Source organism: Selaginella moellendorffii, unplaced genomic scaffold (assembly GCF_000143415.4).
Source record: "Selaginella moellendorffii unplaced genomic scaffold, v1.0 SELMOscaffold_63, whole genome shotgun sequence".
Lineage (NCBI taxonomy): Eukaryota > Viridiplantae > Streptophyta > Lycopodiopsida > Selaginellales > Selaginellaceae > Selaginella > Selaginella moellendorffii.
Genome location: NW_003314324.1, coordinates 58,611 through 73,394, shown reverse-complemented (window position 1 = coordinate 73,394; position 14,784 = coordinate 58,611). Strand labels below are relative to the sequence as shown.

The following is a 14,784-nucleotide window of genomic DNA, read 5'->3' as shown; positions in this document are numbered from 1 at the left end:
CCACTGCGCACGGCGCTGGAGCTACCGGAGGTGTTCATGAGCGCGCAGAGGTGGGATGAGCTGCCATACAACCGGGTGGCATCGGTGGCGATGAAGAACTACACCGAGATCTTCATGAAGCACGACGAGGCGCGCTTCAAGCAGTTCCTGAGCGACGTCGAGGCCGGGAAGAAGAAGATCGCGGCGGGGGCTTTACTCCCGCATGACATACTCAGGGACGCGGTGGAGGAGCACCGCGAGACGGCGGAGCTGCAGTGGAGGGCGATGGTGGACGAGCTGCGGCAAAAGGGGAGCTTGCAAAACGCGGTCTCGATCTGCGACGTGTCCGGGAGTATGAATGGGACGCCGCTGGAGGTGGCGATCGCGCTGGGACTCCTCACGGCGGAGCTGAGCGATGAGCCGTGGAAGGGGCGGCTGATAACTTTCAGCAATGAGCCGGCATTCCACGAGATCACCGGCAAGACGCTGGCGGAGAAGTACCAGTTCACGACGAGGATGCCGTGGAACATGAACACCGACTTCCAGAAGGTGTTTGATCGCATCCTGGAGCGAGCACGCGAGTTTAACGTCCCGCCCGAGAAGATGGTCAAGAGGCTCTTCGTCTACAGCGACATGGAGTTCGACGAGGCCAGGGGCGGACCGGCATACAATCCTAGTCCGAATTGGTGGGGTGGAAGCTCGCCATCGCCGCCAGCCGCTTCGGAGGGATGGCTCACGGATTATGAATTGATCAAGCAGAAGTTCAAGGCTGCCGGATACGATGAGCCGCCGCAGATCGTGTTCTGGAACCTGAGGGACTCGGACAGCATCCCGGTGACCAAGGACGAGCCCGGCGTGGCGCTCGTCTCGGGCTTCTCCAAGAACATACTCAAGATGTTCCTCAACTACGACGGCCGGGTGAATCCCATGATAATGCTGCACAACGCCATCTCGGGCCCGATGTTCGAGGACATGGTGATCGTTGACTAGGTGCGTTGACTCTAGGTGGTTTGACTTTTTCCTGTTGACTTTTTATCTCCTGTTCCTTTCACATGTTAAACAATGATTCGTAGTCACTAGCACTGAAGTCTCTATCAATCAGTTTATATCAACTCTAGCCTAGAGGATCAACTTTAGAAAGATCAAGAAGAATTATATTGCTGCAAATCTTGTAATGATTCCGTACCCATGTAAATTATTCATGATTCGCAAAGAGGTTATAAAAAATCACTACATGACTGTACCTCACACATCTATCTTATAGTGATTTTATATGGCCTCTGGCAAATCAAGAATAATTTACATAGCTACAAGATATCCACACGGTACTTCTCAGTGATTTAGGCAGTTTTGTATGACCCGCTCGCAAATCAAGAATAATTTAAGATCTGAAACAGCACATACATACATTCGCATGTTATTTCATAGTGATTTCCTCAGAATGAGTTGACAACGTGACTGCCGCAAGCCTGCATAAGTGGTATATGACAAACACCAGCTTCACAACAAGCATGTTTGCTATGCACTTGGGAAGCCAGCCAGCAGGATCAACCTGCAGAAACCATACAAAATCACTAACACTTGCACTGAAACAGCGAGATTTAGACATACCTGGACGATGTAAGTCACCATGCAAGCATTGCTCTGTTGGATCCGCTCCACCACCCAGCCGGAGTAGAGAAGCAAGCCACGCACGAGTTGGCCACGGGGTGGCAAGATTCCAGCAGCCATTTCCTGTGGAAGAGACGTCACGGCAACCACCTGGGAGTTGAATCCACCAAGAACACACAAGTTCGTGAGCTTCACGGCGGCCGTACATGATCATGTTCTCAACTTGATCATCAATCGGGAAAAAGTTAAAAAGGTTTTGGAGTGAAAGCTTACCACCGTACCGTCGTCCATGATCTCGCGCCTCTCGTGAACGATGAACTCCCGGTTTCTAAAGAGCGGTGATCTGGAATTGCGCCCAAAGACGAGCCGGAAGATGTTTAGATTGTCTTCCAGGCGATGCAAGCACTGGCCTTCAATGAAGCTCTTGTCCCATTGCTGGTAAAGGAAAAGAAAACCATCAGCGAAAACAAACACACCAGATAGTTGGGAAGTTTGTTCCCTCGTTTTGGCTTTTTTTTTTCCTCTCGAAGAAGATCCTTCCGTGCTCTCGAAAGAATAGAAGAAGTACCTTGGCAGTGTCGATCGCGTTGGTGACCGCTTGGAATTTGGAAGGGGAGATGTTGAGCACGCTCTGGCCTCGCATCACGATCGTCTTGTTGCCATCTCTCCGGCAAGATATCGCAATGCCGCGCTTGCTCTTGATCGGCTTCCACCCTTCCGTCTCGTCGGCCCGGGAATCCACGAGCAAATCCTGGTAGCATCTGTAGCTCGCGTGCTCCACGTAGCGCTTGAGAGATTCCTCGCTCACGCTCATATTCTCGCTCTGGAAAAATATTTCGAGGATTCTCCCTACCTAATAAAGTACCTGATCCAGCATCCTGGCGAGCGATCGCGCCAGATCCCGATATCTCGATGAAATCCCTTACCCTGTGCGCTTAGCGAGGGCTAGAATGCTGGCGATTGGCCGTGGAAGTGACGGATTCTCGAAGAGACCTATCGATTTTGCCTGGAATCATCCCGCGACGACAGAGAACACTAGCGAGATTGCGGTGATCGATTGATCCAGAGAAAAGAGAAGCGTGGAGTGCGCGCCAAGATCCACTCCACCGCGCCTTGGCTCGAGCTGCGCGAGCTGCAAAAGCGCTGGATCACTAGTGCCAAGGCATATCCTGCCAAAGGGGCTAAAGATTCCATGGCCGAGCATATCCCTGGCATATGCCTTTAGCACGTTAAAGGTTTCGAGCACGCAACTTCGTGAGCACGTTTGGAAAAAAAGGAATTTCTGACATTATTTTTCTCAGATTGGCCACGTGTTCAACAGCCCCTGGATGAGCGCCACGTGGACGCCACCTCACTCCTCGCGAGGGCAGCGAGGGCGTCCCTCTCAGTCTCCTTTGCTTCTTCTCTCCCTCGTTTTCACACTGCCCAGTTTGTAGCAAAGCGAATAAGAAACTTTGATCTTTTATCCTAGGTCTCGCCCGCTTCGTCCCAACCCTAAGGCCTCTCCAATTCTCTAAGCGATTCCAATCCGCGAGACAGCGCCGGGCGGGGCGGAGGAGGCGCGCGCGCGATGACAGCAATGGCGATGGCTGTGGAGGTGAGTGCCGCATTCTTGTCCTAGAATTTCTAGGTTTTGGAGCTCAGATCCGGCGCGCATTCTGTGAGCTCTGGGAATTTCGCGTCCCGGGAGTGAAATTGGCGGTGCTTGCTGTGTGATAGGAGGAGCAAGGAGGTGTGCTCGTTGCCGCCGGCGCTAATCCGAATGCCACCGACGCGGCGGAGGCAATGGAAGGTAGGATGATGGATAATTATCGTTTTGGTTTCATGCTTGTTTCTCATCAGTTGTTAGCCAAGCCGAGACCGTTCCAGTATCTGGAGAGAGCCGAGCAGCCGAGGATCCACTGTGTGGAAAATTCACTTGGCCGATCGAGAATTTCTCCAAGATCACCATAAAAAAATACTACTCGGATCCTTTCGTCATCGGTGGATACAAATGGTACTGAATCTCAGCTCCTTTTTTTCGCGCTTGTTGATCTTTGTATGCAGGAGGATACTGGTGTTTACCCAAGGCAACAATGTGGATTGCCTTTCCATGTACTTGGATGTGGCAGATTCGGCAAGCCTTTCTTACGGCTGGAGCCGATTTGCACAGTTCAACTTGGCGGTTATCAACCAGTTTGATCCCAAGCTGAGCATCAGAAAAGGTGACATTCTTTTCTTGGAATCTTGATCAACGTTTTTATATCCTTTCAGATACTCAGCACCATTTTAACGCCAAGGAGAGTGACTGGGGGTTTACTTCTTTCATGCCTCTACATGATCTGTATGATCCCGGTAGAGGATACCTTGTCAATGATACACTTATACTGGAGGCCGATGTTAACGTGCGGAAGATGGTAGACAGTTTCTCTTACGACTCAAAGAAAGAGACGGGATTTGTAGGTCTGAAAAACCAAGGAGCTACTTGTTACATGAATTCTCTTTTACAGACACTGTATCACCTGCCATTTTTCCGAAAGGTAACCATCTCGATTTTCTTGCTTTTTTTACAGTTATTCGTGTTGGCAGGCAGTATACCATATGCCAACAACGGAACATGATGTTCCATCCAGTAGTATACCACTGGCACTTCAAAGTTTGTTCTATAAGATCCAGTATAGCGACACGAGTGTTGCAACTAAAGATTTGACTAGATCGTTTGGTTGGGATACGTACGATTCGTTTATGCAGCATGATGTGCAAGAATTGAACCGTGTTTTGTGCGAGAAGCTGGAGGATAAGATGAAGGTTTACTGCTATTTTCTTCACGTTAAATGTTTTCTAACACCAAGCTCCACTACAGAGTACTGCTGTTGAAGGTACCATACAGCAGCTTTTCGAAGGCCATCATATGAATTATATTGAATGCATCAATGTGGACTATAAGTCCACTCGAAAGGAATCTTTTTATGGTTTGTTTCTGCATTTTCGGGAATTGCAGGCAATATTGTTAACCCGTTGGAATAACAGATTTGCAGCTTGATGTAAAAGGCTGCAAGGATGTTTATGCGTCGTTTGATAAATACGTCGAGGTAGAGAAGCTCGAAGGGGATAACAAGTATCATGCTGAACAGCATGGCCTTCAGGTTTGTTTTTCGTGTTCCATGTCAAGAAGGTTTAATGGTTGTTGCTTTTAGGATGCACGCAAGGGCGTGCTCTTTGTGGATTTTCCCCCTGTTCTCCAGCTTCAACTCAAGCGGTTTGAATATGATTTTGTGCGAGACACAATGGTTAAGGTAATAGCTTGAACTACGTTGTGTTGGTGGATGGTTCCTAGTTCCATTCACTGAATTTGGGCTGTTTATTGAACAGTGCCTAATTATGCTGGCAGATAAACGATCGCTACGAGTTTCCTCTGCAATTGGATTTAGATAGGGAGAACGGCAAATATTTATCGCCGGATGCCGATAGAGGCGTGAGGAATTTGTACTCTTTGCATAGGTAAACATTGAATAGCTTATCCTCGTAGTCTGATCCGGGTTTTGATATTCCAGCGTCTTGGTGCATAGTGGAGGTGTACACGGAGGGCACTACTACGCATTTATCAGACCAACTTTATCTGATCAGTGGTACTTTCAGATACTGACTTAGGTAGTTAGTTTTGAATGCTAAAATGACGCTAGAAGTTGATCAGGTTTTTGGAACATTCTCGCTAAGTCTCGTTTTCTGGCAGGTATAAGTTTGACGATGAACGCGTGACAAAAGAAGAAACCAAACGAGTTCTCGAGGAGCAATATGGTGGAGAGGAGGAAGTATGTTTCTTGCTAATTTTTGTGCGATTTTTGCTAATGTGCTGCGCAGCTTCCACAGGCGAATCCTGGTTTCAACAACACTGCGTTCAAATTTACGAAGTACTCAAACGCTTATATGCTTGTTTACGTCCGAGAGTGCGATAAAGATCGGATAATTTGCAATGTGGACGAAATAGATATTGCAGAGCATTTACGGGTATGCTTATTCTGATTTTCATTTGTGTTTTATAACTATATGGACTTCAGGTGAGGCTAAAACGGGAGTACGATGACAAAGAGAAAAAACGGAAAGAGAAGTCTGAAGCTCATTTGTACACTGTCATAAAGGTAGTCCACTATTGTCTTTGTCTTTGGTCTCTTGACGCTTTTACCAGGTAACAAGAGAAGACGATATTTCTGAACAAATAGGAAGGGACATTTTCTTTGATCTCGTTGATCATGATAGAATTCACAGTTTTCGAGTTCTGAAGCAGCTGCCATTCGCAAAATTCAAGGTCTGTAGCCCAACGCTCTGCTGTCCGAATTTTTTGACTTTGAGCTTTTAGGAGGAAGTTTCCAAGGAGTTCAACGTTCCCGTAAATTGCCAAAGGTTTTGGCTATGGGCTAAGCGTCAAAACCATACTTACCGTCCGAGCAGACCATTGAATGAGCAAGAGGAATCACAGATGGTTGGGAACATCAAAGAGACAGCAACAAACAAGACATACAATGGGGAACTGAGGCTGTTTTTGGAGGTTCAAAAGGCTCAAGTAAGGAAATGTTCGTCAGAGAAACTCACTTTAATGCTTCACTTGTGCAGGACATGTACATTCCATTATCTCCATCCGAGAAAACGAAGGATGATATCTTGCTTTTCCTGAAACTGTATATTCCGGATAAGGAAGATTTAAGGTATGTTTAGAACTATTTCTAATCCATCAAATTATTCTTTCTCCTGTTCAGATATGCGGGAAAGTTAATGGTGAAGGCCAATGGAAAAGCTGCGGACATCGTAGAAAAGCTGAATGAGATCGCGGGTTATCCATCTGGTGAAGAAATTCTGCTGTTTGAGGTAGATAATGTTTTTATTCTATATTGATTTGCTTCATCATTGTTTTCGACAGGAAATTAAATTTGACCCGAATGTGATGTGCGAACCAATTGACAAGAAACTTACGTTTCGAGACAGTCAGGTACGGGTAGAACTATTTTTATATTTGACCCCGATTGTACGTTTGCTCAGTTGGAAGATGGTGACATCATATGCTTCCAGAAGGCAGTAAGCAAAGAGGACTCGCAGCAATTGTCGCTTCCAAACGTTGCTATGTTTCTGGAGCATGTCCGCAGCCGTCAGGTCCATTCTCTCGTTGCTCCTTTCCTCCATTCTCTTCGTTAAAATTTACGCATTGTTCTTCACAGGTTCAAAGAACTTCACAAGCGCTAGCCGTGTCCAGAGCTCCTGGAGCCCGTGCCTTGTGCTGGCGAAGTCCACAAGTCCAATGAAACAACGCTGTTCACTCTTCTATAGGAGAAACAACACACACACACACACACACGCTACTTATGCGATACCAGCGGAGAATTCGATCGATCGAGCGAGAGTTTGTAAGGTTTGTGCGGACTAGGAGGAGAGAGAGCGAGAGATTTGCGACGGGAAAAAAAAGGAAGGTTTGTTGTTTGTAGGAGGCGCGACGACGATGTGAAGCTTGTGTAAGTTATATAGCTAACATCATCGACAACAGATTTAATACACACAGGAAAGATTTATTCCATTGACAAGTAGCCGTTGGATGGCGACAATCTCGTTGCCATTCCAAAGTGGAAAGTAACGGGTCTCGTGAACGGGCGGCCTGGATTATCACAGAATTATTTCGAACGCTTTTCTAGGTCGTGCTTCTCTCAGTGCGCAGCGATGGCGGTGGAAGAGCGCAGCGGTGTCGGCATCGGGAGCAGGGAGATTTGGAGCAAGGTGTCGAGGAAGGCCAAGGCGGCATTTGCAGATGATCGGAGCCGCGGGCGCGTCGGCAGCTGGTTTCACAACCGCGGTCGGGATCTTGAGACGCGGGAGCAAAATCTCTGCGAGGTAGCCCATGCAAGTGATGATCGAGTGGAGATTGGTGAAATACCGCAGGAATTTCCGGCGAGAGCAGGATTTGAGAGCTCTGCGCCGCCGCTCCAGAAGAAGCTGGAAGCGTTTGCATCGAGCCTGTCGCAATTCGGCGGCTCAATCGGCAAGGCGATCGAGGTATTTGGCAGATTCTTGGACAAAGCTAAGTTTCTCTCGTGTTTAATGGCAGGATGGTTTTACTAGAGTAGAAACGAAAGCTTCGAATCTCATGTCTATGAGAAGCCCGTCGCAGAAGCCGCGCAAAGAGGCCGCCGTGTTGCCACTGGATCCAAGTCGCGATGGAGAATTTGAGACTCTGGACATCCAGCATTCTCGAGAAGTAAGGTGAATTTGGAATGAAACATGGGAACAAGAGAACTAATCGATCTTCTCTTCTCAGGTGGTGGTGGAGCAGCAGGAGATGAAAGCTCTTCGAGAGGAGCTCGAGTTCGCGTTGAGACGCATCGAGAAGCTGGAAGCGAACAACGAGAAGCTCGAGCAAGACAACGAGAAGCTCGAGCAAGAGAACGCGAAGCTGATCGAGAAGCTCAAGCAACAGGCCGAGATAGCGATGATGGCAGAGGAGGACGATCTGGTGAGAAGTGATTGATGGCAAGTTCTCGAGTTTTCCTCTCTTTCGCTCACGAAGAACATCGTTTCTTCCTTTCGTTCTTCCCTAGGTGAGATCGCAAATGGAGAAACTCCACCAGGAAAAGTCGAGACTGGCAAAGGAGAACGAGAACTTTGCGATCGAGATTCGCTGCTTGAGAGGATTGATGGAGTTCGATCAGCTAAGTTTGCAAGAAGTTCGTCTAAACGAGTAAAGAGAACTAGAGTGACGCGAAGAACAAAACCAAAGAAGAATTAGTATAATTGTCCAGGGATTCGAGCCGCGGACCTGGACGAATATCTTTGTACTGTTGGTATCGAACCTCGGACAGGCTGTGATTCTCGCAGGCCAGCCTGGTTTTTTGCGCTAGCTTGGTAGCTACCGGCTGACAGCTGTGAGGCAAATTAAACTAGCGATTAGCCCCTTGCTGCGTAAGCCGCGTTCTAGGGTTTGTGTGAGCCGGGGCGCTAGGTCGTGCGCCATCGCCATCGCTCTCGTAGGTACGCTGGGATTTCAGGATCGATCGAGAGCACGGATTTGAGCTGCTGCGGGGCTTCGTGCCGGTCGATTCGGCTTGATTTGGCGTAGCCGCGCGCCAATGTGGGAGGGAGGCGCGGGTTTTAGGCGTGGTTTTAGCGCGGGAATGCTCGCATTGGCGAGAAACGATGATCGGGGATCACAGGGAGGGATGTCAGGGGCTGGATCGGTTCGAAGGAGGTTTTGTAGCTGGAATTCCGTGCTGATGAAGTGAACGATGAAGGCAAGCGCACCGTGGCCCCAGCAGAGTTTTTGGGTAAAATGTCGCGGCATTCGTCGGCTTCTCATTTCCACAAGTCAAAGACGCTCAATGATAAATATGTGAGTTTTTCATTCTCCTTTTTTTGGTTTAGGGAGATCGTGATCATTTTCATTATCTTTTGTATCGTGCTGATCAGTTTTTCCTTCTTCTTTTGTATCGTGTAATCAAACAGATAATAGGAGATGAAATCGGGAAAGGTGCATATGGCAGAGTTTACAAAGGCTTGGACCTGGAAAATGGGGACTTTGTGGCAATTAAGCAGGTTTCTCTGGAGAACATCCCGCCAGAGGACCTCGCAAGCATCATGGTAAGATGGAAGTTACTATCTTTCATTACGAACTCATGCTTTGTCAATGTATGTTTTGTAGCAAGAGATCGATTTGTTGAAGGTATGCAGTTTATTGTTTTGGTAAAGATCGCATCTAATAATGTTCAAGCTTTTCAGAATCTAAACCATAAAAACATTGTCAAGTACAGGGGATCTATCAAGACCAAGACACATCTGTATATCATTCTTGAGTAAGCTAACCGTCAATGTTGGCCTTGATTAGTGTGGTTTTCTCTGCAGGTATGTCGAGAATGGTTCTCTGGCTAGCATTGTTAAGCCGAACAAATTTGGCGCATTTCCAGAGTCACTTGTTGCTGTATACATTGCTCAGGCATGTATAAATTACAAAGTGGAGTGCTAACTCGATATTCACAGGTCTTGGAAGGACTGGCATATCTTCATGAACAAGGTGTTATTCATAGAGACATTAAGGGGGCTAACATCCTCACGACGAAAGAGGTGTTTACTACTTGAGCCAGTGGCTTGCTTGCTAACATGTAGAGCTTTCAGGGATTCGTAAAACTTGCGGATTTTGGAGTTGCCACCAAATTAACTGAAGCTGACGTGAACACTCACTCCGTTGTTGGGACTCCGTATTGGATGGCACCAGAGGTGCGTTTCACTGTGCGCGACCTTGTTTAATCTTGAACGATGCTTCTGTTAGGTAGTCGAAATGTCAGGAGTCAGTGCTTCGTCGGATATCTGGAGCGTTGGGTGTACTGTTATAGAACTGTTGACATGTGTGCCTCCTTACTATGATCTCCAGCCAATGCCTGCACTTTTTCGCATTGTCCAGGTATCTGTATTTTTTGTTTTCTGCTTGTGCGAAAATATAAAATAATCACATGTTTACAGGACGAACGACCTCCTATTCCTGAGCATCTCTCACCTGGATTGACAGATTTTCTGCACCAATGCTTTCAAAAAGTTCGCTCCCGATTGTCTTATAGTGGCAATACTGAAATCTGATTTCAGGATGCGAAGCTCCGTCCAGATGCCAAGACATTGCTGAAGCATTCCTGGATTCGTAATTCACGGCGAGCTTTGCAAAACTCTCTTCGTTTGAGGTAAATACCTTTATGAGTTTGAGATGTACTTAAGCTTTTTTTTTTTGTGTAGCAATATCCCGCAAGATGTTTCTACGGTTTTGGAAAGAAGCATTGAAGATAGCAAAAAGGAAGACAGGAAGTCTTCATCACCTGAACCAGCGACATCCTTGGAGTTTGTCTTGGTAGTACTGAGTTTCTGTCGCTTCTGTTGATGACACGTCTTGCTGGTTTAGGATGATGATGCAAAATCTCGTTCTCAAGAATTGGCGAGCGTATCGGTCACAAGTGAGGCAAATGGAACGAAAAGGAACAATGACTTGCTGGTTATTGACGAGTCGTCACAAACCGGGGATCAAGACGAGCCGGAGGGGAGCCTAAAAGCTCCCCGTCCTGTGGTCTTTCCTGGAACAGAGGAAACAATGGGAAGACCTGAAGCTGTTGAAAGATCTTTAACTCCCGAGAGACTGATGTCACCCCCTCAAGAAGTGGATGAAATGTTGCAGCATCCGAAAATGAACAGCAAAGATCTACCCACAGAGCCATCGCAGGTTTGTTTTTTTATTATATATTCATTCTGTTTGAATTTGCTCGTCTAACATTTGTGCTTTAGTCTGTGAAGGGTGTAACTTCAACTATTCGAGAGCTGAGTAAGTTCAGCGACACTCCAGCTGATGGAATTCTCGATGATCTGTTCGAAGATTTTCCTGCCAAAGTTGAACGGAAGGAAGATAAGTCACCTGCTCCTCTGGCAATTCCGAACAGTGGGAGAGACTCGTCAGCTCTAGTAAAGAAGCTGAACGATAAAATGGCTCGAAAACGAGCCGAAAATAAGAACGGAGAAACGAACTTTATAGCTATTGTGGATGCGGTTGAAGACGAAGACTTCGACAGCACTGGTTTGGTGAGTCTCAGGTATTTCCTGACTGTGATAAAGTAGATTTTGATGCTTATACAGTTGCATTCAGGGTTTCGATGGCAATGTGGAAGGAAGAGACTACTATGGCAAACAGGTAGCATTCTCATTACGTTGCAATGTCCTTACGTCTCACACTTCGGCAGGCTGTGGAAGTTACCCGATTGATTGGTCTATTGAAACCAGAGGAGCCCGAGGAAGCAATAGTTTCCACTTGTCAGAAACTCGTGTCCGTTTTTCGCGAATTTCCCGAGCAAAAATCTCATCTTATTCTGCAACATGGGATAATGCCATTGCTTGAAATGCTGGAGGTGAACAACAATCGAGTAAGCGTCCGGTTCTATCTGAAAATTTCTAATAAAGGCTTGCAGGTCATGCATGCAGTATTGCAACTTATTAACCAGATTGTCAAGGACAGTTCTGATATACAGGAAAATGCTTGTTTAGCTGGTTTGGTAAGTCTCTCTTTATCTAGCAATATATTATCGATACATGGTGCCTACAGATACCTGTTGTGATGAACTTTGCTGCGCCAGAAAAATCAAAGGAAATGCGTATGCAGGCTGCGTACTTTGTTCAACAAATGTGCAATAGCAGGTTATCTAGTTTTTTTGCATTTCTTACTTGAAGGGACTGACATGGATATTGCAGTAATTTAACGCTGCAAATGTTCATAGCTTGCAGAGGCTTGCCTGTGCTCGTTGGTTTTCTAGAATCGGACTATGCGAAGTACAGGTAGTGTTTCTTCAAAACTTATGCAGGTTCTAACCTTGATTTTACAGAGAAATGGTCCATCTTGCGATTGACTGCATGTGGCAAGTGTTTGAGCTAAAGAGTCCAACACCAAGGAACGATTTTTGTAGAATTTTCTCAAAGAGCGGCGTCCTTGTTCGACTTGTGAACACGCTTCATAGCTTGAATGAGGCGGCGAGGCTGGCTTCTGCAAGTGGCGCAGGCAACTCGGCCATCGGTGGTGAAACTACGTCTCAGCGTTCACGTTCGGGACCTCTTGAACCATCTCGAGTGTATGCTGATCACATTCGTCCAAGATCCGGACAGCTGGATCCGCTGCGGGTTCGACATGACTTTCTCCGTCCGCCTACAGATTCTCCGAAGGCGCAGCAGCCACAGAAGTCTCCACTAGCGCAGCCTGAAAGCTCAAAGCAAGGCGAGTATGGTGGGGACGGGAAAGTACTGGGTCATAATCGACGTCGTTCATCATCACAAGAAAGAATGCCGCCGGAGGTGTCAGGAAGGACCGAGAAGACGGCAGAGAATCACTCCGATCAGTGGCATCTAGAAAATGGGTCGGACATGCCCCGGAAGTCGTATGAACAACTTCCTCCGCTTCTAAGTATGCTGGATAAAGAATCGACGAGGCCCGCTACTTCTGGTCGTGCAACAACAGAGAAGGCTGACAGCAGTTTCTTACCTCTCCTTCACCACTCTGGTGCAACGCGGAAGAACAACGGGGACCTCGAAACGTTGATGCGAGCATTTGCAGGTAATAACCTTGTTTTTTTATCGATTCTACTGACAGATTACATCCAGAGAAAGGTGATATTCGTGCGTTAGGACTCAGCCAAGAAGGCAGCTCCTCAAATGGCCTGACGACAAAGCAAACCTTACCTCAACAGCCAACAGCTGAAATGACGGCGTCAACCTCTGGTTTAGTATCACAGTCGGCATCGGGCTTACTCTCGCTTTCTGGCGTCCTCAATGGAAGGCCCGGAAGCGCAACGTCTTCCGGCGTGCTTACAAGAATGACATCGACGCTAAATGCAGAAGTGGCGAGGGAGTATCTTGTCAAAGTTGCCGACCTGCTGCTGGAGTTTTCTCGCGCAGATACTGTTGTCAAGTCGTCGATGTGCAGCCTGAGCTTGTTGATCCGGCTGTTCACAATGCTCAGCAAACTGGAGCCTCCTATACTACTCAAGGTAAACACTTCTTTAGCCGAGTCTTCGCTCTATAACTGGCCTTGACTTTGCAGATATTGAAGTGCATCAGTCAGCTTTCGATGGATCCGTATACCCTGGAGCCACTCCAACGAGCTGATGCTATGAAACATCTAGTCCCGCTTCTGGAAGGACAATATACTTCGCAAATACACAACCAGGTCCTCCAGTTCTAAGACCATCCGAGGCTTACAAATCTTTTGCCTTCTGCAGGTACTGAATGCTCTTTACAATCTATGCAAGATCAACAAAAGGAGACAAGAGCAAGCTGCTGAGTGTGGCATTATTCCTCACTTGTTACACTTCATCACCACAAACTCGCCATTGAAGAAGTTTGCGCTGCCGCTTCTATGCGACATGGCTCACGCATCGCGGTATACCAGAGAGCAATTACGAGCTCACAAAGGCCTGGACGTGTACCTGAACCTTCTGGACGACGAGTTCTGGGCAGTCACAGCGCTGGATTCTCTGGCGGTGTGTTTGGCCCACGACAACGACCAGCGCAAGGTGGAATCGGCCTTGGTCAGGAAGGACTCGGTACAGAAGCTGGTGGCCTTCTTCCAGTCTTGCAGTGGCTCGTCTTTTGTACATATTTTGGAGCCCTTCTTGAAGATCATCACGTAAGTTCCATGCTTTGTGTTTTTATTTTCGTCTGACCGTTTTGATTTTTGGTGCAGGAAATCTCCACGACTCAACACGGCGCTTGCGGTGTCTGGGTTAACTCCCCTGTTGGTTGGACGGCTCGATCATCAAGATGCAATTGCGAGGCTCAACTTGCTAAAACTGATCAAGGTAATGGTGAAACGTGGAGTTTTCTGGGAGTAAAACTAGTTCTTGCAGGCTGTATACGAGCACCATCCCCGGCCCAAGCAACTGATTGTGGAGCATGATCTGCCCTCCAAGCTGCAAAAGCTGATCGAGGAACGCCACGGTGAGCGCTCGGGTGGCCAAGTTCTCGTCAAACAAATGGCTACAGCTCTGCTCAAAGCTCTCCACATCAACACTGTATTATAGTGTTACAATTTACTCTATTAGGAAACTATTGTATGAGCGTTGAATCTTCTGTGGTAGAACTTCTTTGCAAAAAGTATAATAAATCTACATCCTATAATTTTTACACGGTAATATGCTGTTAATTTCTTGTGATTGATCACGAATTCCTGAACTAAGAGGTAATATGGTGTCCATTTTTCGTGATTGATCACAAATTCCAGAACTATAATCCTGATGGAGTCATTCAGAATATATGCCACTCTTTAATTAATGAAAAAAAACCGGATATAAGCTTGTATATTTTGGTATATTCTACCATTTATTCATCTTGTGTTTGACATGTTTATAGTTTGTATAATATATATGGTGGGCAAGACAAGAAAGAGATACTTGTTCTAGACATTGTGACTAAAACCATGGAACAGTGATGAGGTAAATTTGCTTATTGTTTATAGGTACTGATAAGCCACCATTTTGGACTATGGCTGCACTTTCAAAACTTTTCCTTTTTCATTATTATTTATAAGCTTTCTTAAATCTATATTCTCACTTTATCTACCATCTAGTTTTTTATATGCAATTAAATTAATTTTGTGTTTTTTGTTGATAAGTGTTATATTGTTTGTCTTAATAATAAGATTGATCTTTTTGACAAAAAATTCAGACACAA

The 14,784-nt window shown here is 46.5% G+C and overlaps 5 protein-coding genes across 8 annotated transcripts in view; 4 read left to right on the top strand and 1 right to left on the bottom strand.

The window, feature by feature from the left end:
• LOC9644616 overlaps positions 1–969 on the top strand; it is a 2,040-nt gene extending 1,071 nt beyond the window's left edge. Inside the window, exon 2 of the mRNA XM_024689677.1 lies at positions 9–969. Within this exon, the coding sequence (XP_024545445.1) occupies positions 9–969 (961 nt within the window). The remainder of the gene's footprint in view (positions 1–8) is intronic.
• Positions 970–1,327: 358 nt separating this feature from the next.
• Positions 1,328–2,746, bottom strand: LOC9644777 (START domain-containing protein 10). The gene is made up of 4 exons (XM_002984514.2): positions 2,159–2,746; positions 1,864–2,025; positions 1,591–1,740; positions 1,328–1,531 (listed from the first exon to the last, which is right to left on the bottom strand). Exons 1-4 carry the CDS (start codon positions 2,402–2,404, stop codon positions 1,397–1,399), a joined length of 693 nt encoding a protein of 230 aa, XP_002984560.2. The 5' UTR covers positions 2,405–2,746; the 3' UTR covers positions 1,328–1,396.
• A 159-nt stretch (positions 2,747–2,905) lies between these two features.
• On the top strand, positions 2,906–7,132 carry LOC9644776 (ubiquitin carboxyl-terminal hydrolase 13). 2 transcript variants are annotated; one of them, XM_024689668.1, is made up of 21 exons: positions 2,906–3,187; positions 3,310–3,382; positions 3,433–3,586; positions 3,637–3,794; positions 3,844–4,109; positions 4,159–4,377; positions 4,433–4,541; positions 4,600–4,715; positions 4,767–4,865; positions 4,961–5,070; positions 5,124–5,198; positions 5,303–5,381; positions 5,440–5,577; positions 5,628–5,708; positions 5,756–5,875; positions 5,927–6,130; positions 6,181–6,272; positions 6,324–6,432; positions 6,485–6,553; positions 6,604–6,714; positions 6,780–7,132. In XM_024689668.1, exons 1-21 carry the CDS (start codon positions 3,161–3,163, stop codon positions 6,861–6,863), a joined length of 2,493 nt encoding a protein of 830 aa, XP_024545436.1. In that variant the 5' UTR covers positions 2,906–3,160; the 3' UTR covers positions 6,864–7,132. The 2 variants fall into 2 exon arrangements, with proteins under 2 accessions (XP_024545436.1, XP_024545435.1); XM_024689667.1 differs by having other exon boundaries at positions 2,907–3,187; positions 5,431–5,577.
• Positions 7,133–7,215: 83 nt separating this feature from the next.
• LOC9644775 (uncharacterized protein KIAA2012 homolog) lies at positions 7,216–8,445 on the top strand. Of its 2 annotated transcripts, XM_024689669.1 has the most exons (5): positions 7,216–7,443; positions 7,492–7,605; positions 7,658–7,807; positions 7,868–8,062; positions 8,148–8,445. In XM_024689669.1, the coding sequence occupies exons 1-5, from the start codon at positions 7,273–7,275 to the stop codon at positions 8,289–8,291; spliced, it is 774 nt and encodes a 257-aa protein (XP_024545437.1). In that variant the 5' UTR covers positions 7,216–7,272; the 3' UTR covers positions 8,292–8,445. The 2 variants fall into 2 exon arrangements, with proteins under 2 accessions (XP_024545437.1, XP_002984645.1); XM_002984599.2 differs by having other exon boundaries at positions 7,216–7,605.
• Positions 8,446–8,515: 70 nt separating this feature from the next.
• LOC9644615 (MAP3K epsilon protein kinase 1) lies at positions 8,516–14,240 on the top strand. 2 transcript variants are annotated; one of them, XM_024689665.1, is made up of 24 exons: positions 8,516–8,935; positions 9,049–9,183; positions 9,245–9,265; positions 9,322–9,395; positions 9,445–9,535; positions 9,580–9,663; positions 9,715–9,816; positions 9,869–10,000; positions 10,060–10,131; positions 10,180–10,271; positions 10,324–10,435; positions 10,487–10,801; positions 10,864–11,165; positions 11,209–11,263; positions 11,313–11,492; positions 11,538–11,621; positions 11,672–11,763; positions 11,818–11,901; positions 11,949–12,670; positions 12,718–13,103; positions 13,157–13,282; positions 13,335–13,741; positions 13,799–13,913; positions 13,962–14,240. In XM_024689665.1, exons 1-24 carry the CDS (start codon positions 8,876–8,878, stop codon positions 14,133–14,135), a joined length of 4,017 nt encoding a protein of 1,338 aa, XP_024545433.1. In that variant the 5' UTR covers positions 8,516–8,875; the 3' UTR covers positions 14,136–14,240. The 2 variants fall into 2 exon arrangements, with proteins under 2 accessions (XP_024545433.1, XP_024545434.1); XM_024689666.1 differs by having other exon boundaries at positions 8,517–8,935; positions 10,864–11,154; positions 11,219–11,263.
• Positions 14,241–14,784: the final 544 nt, after the last annotated feature.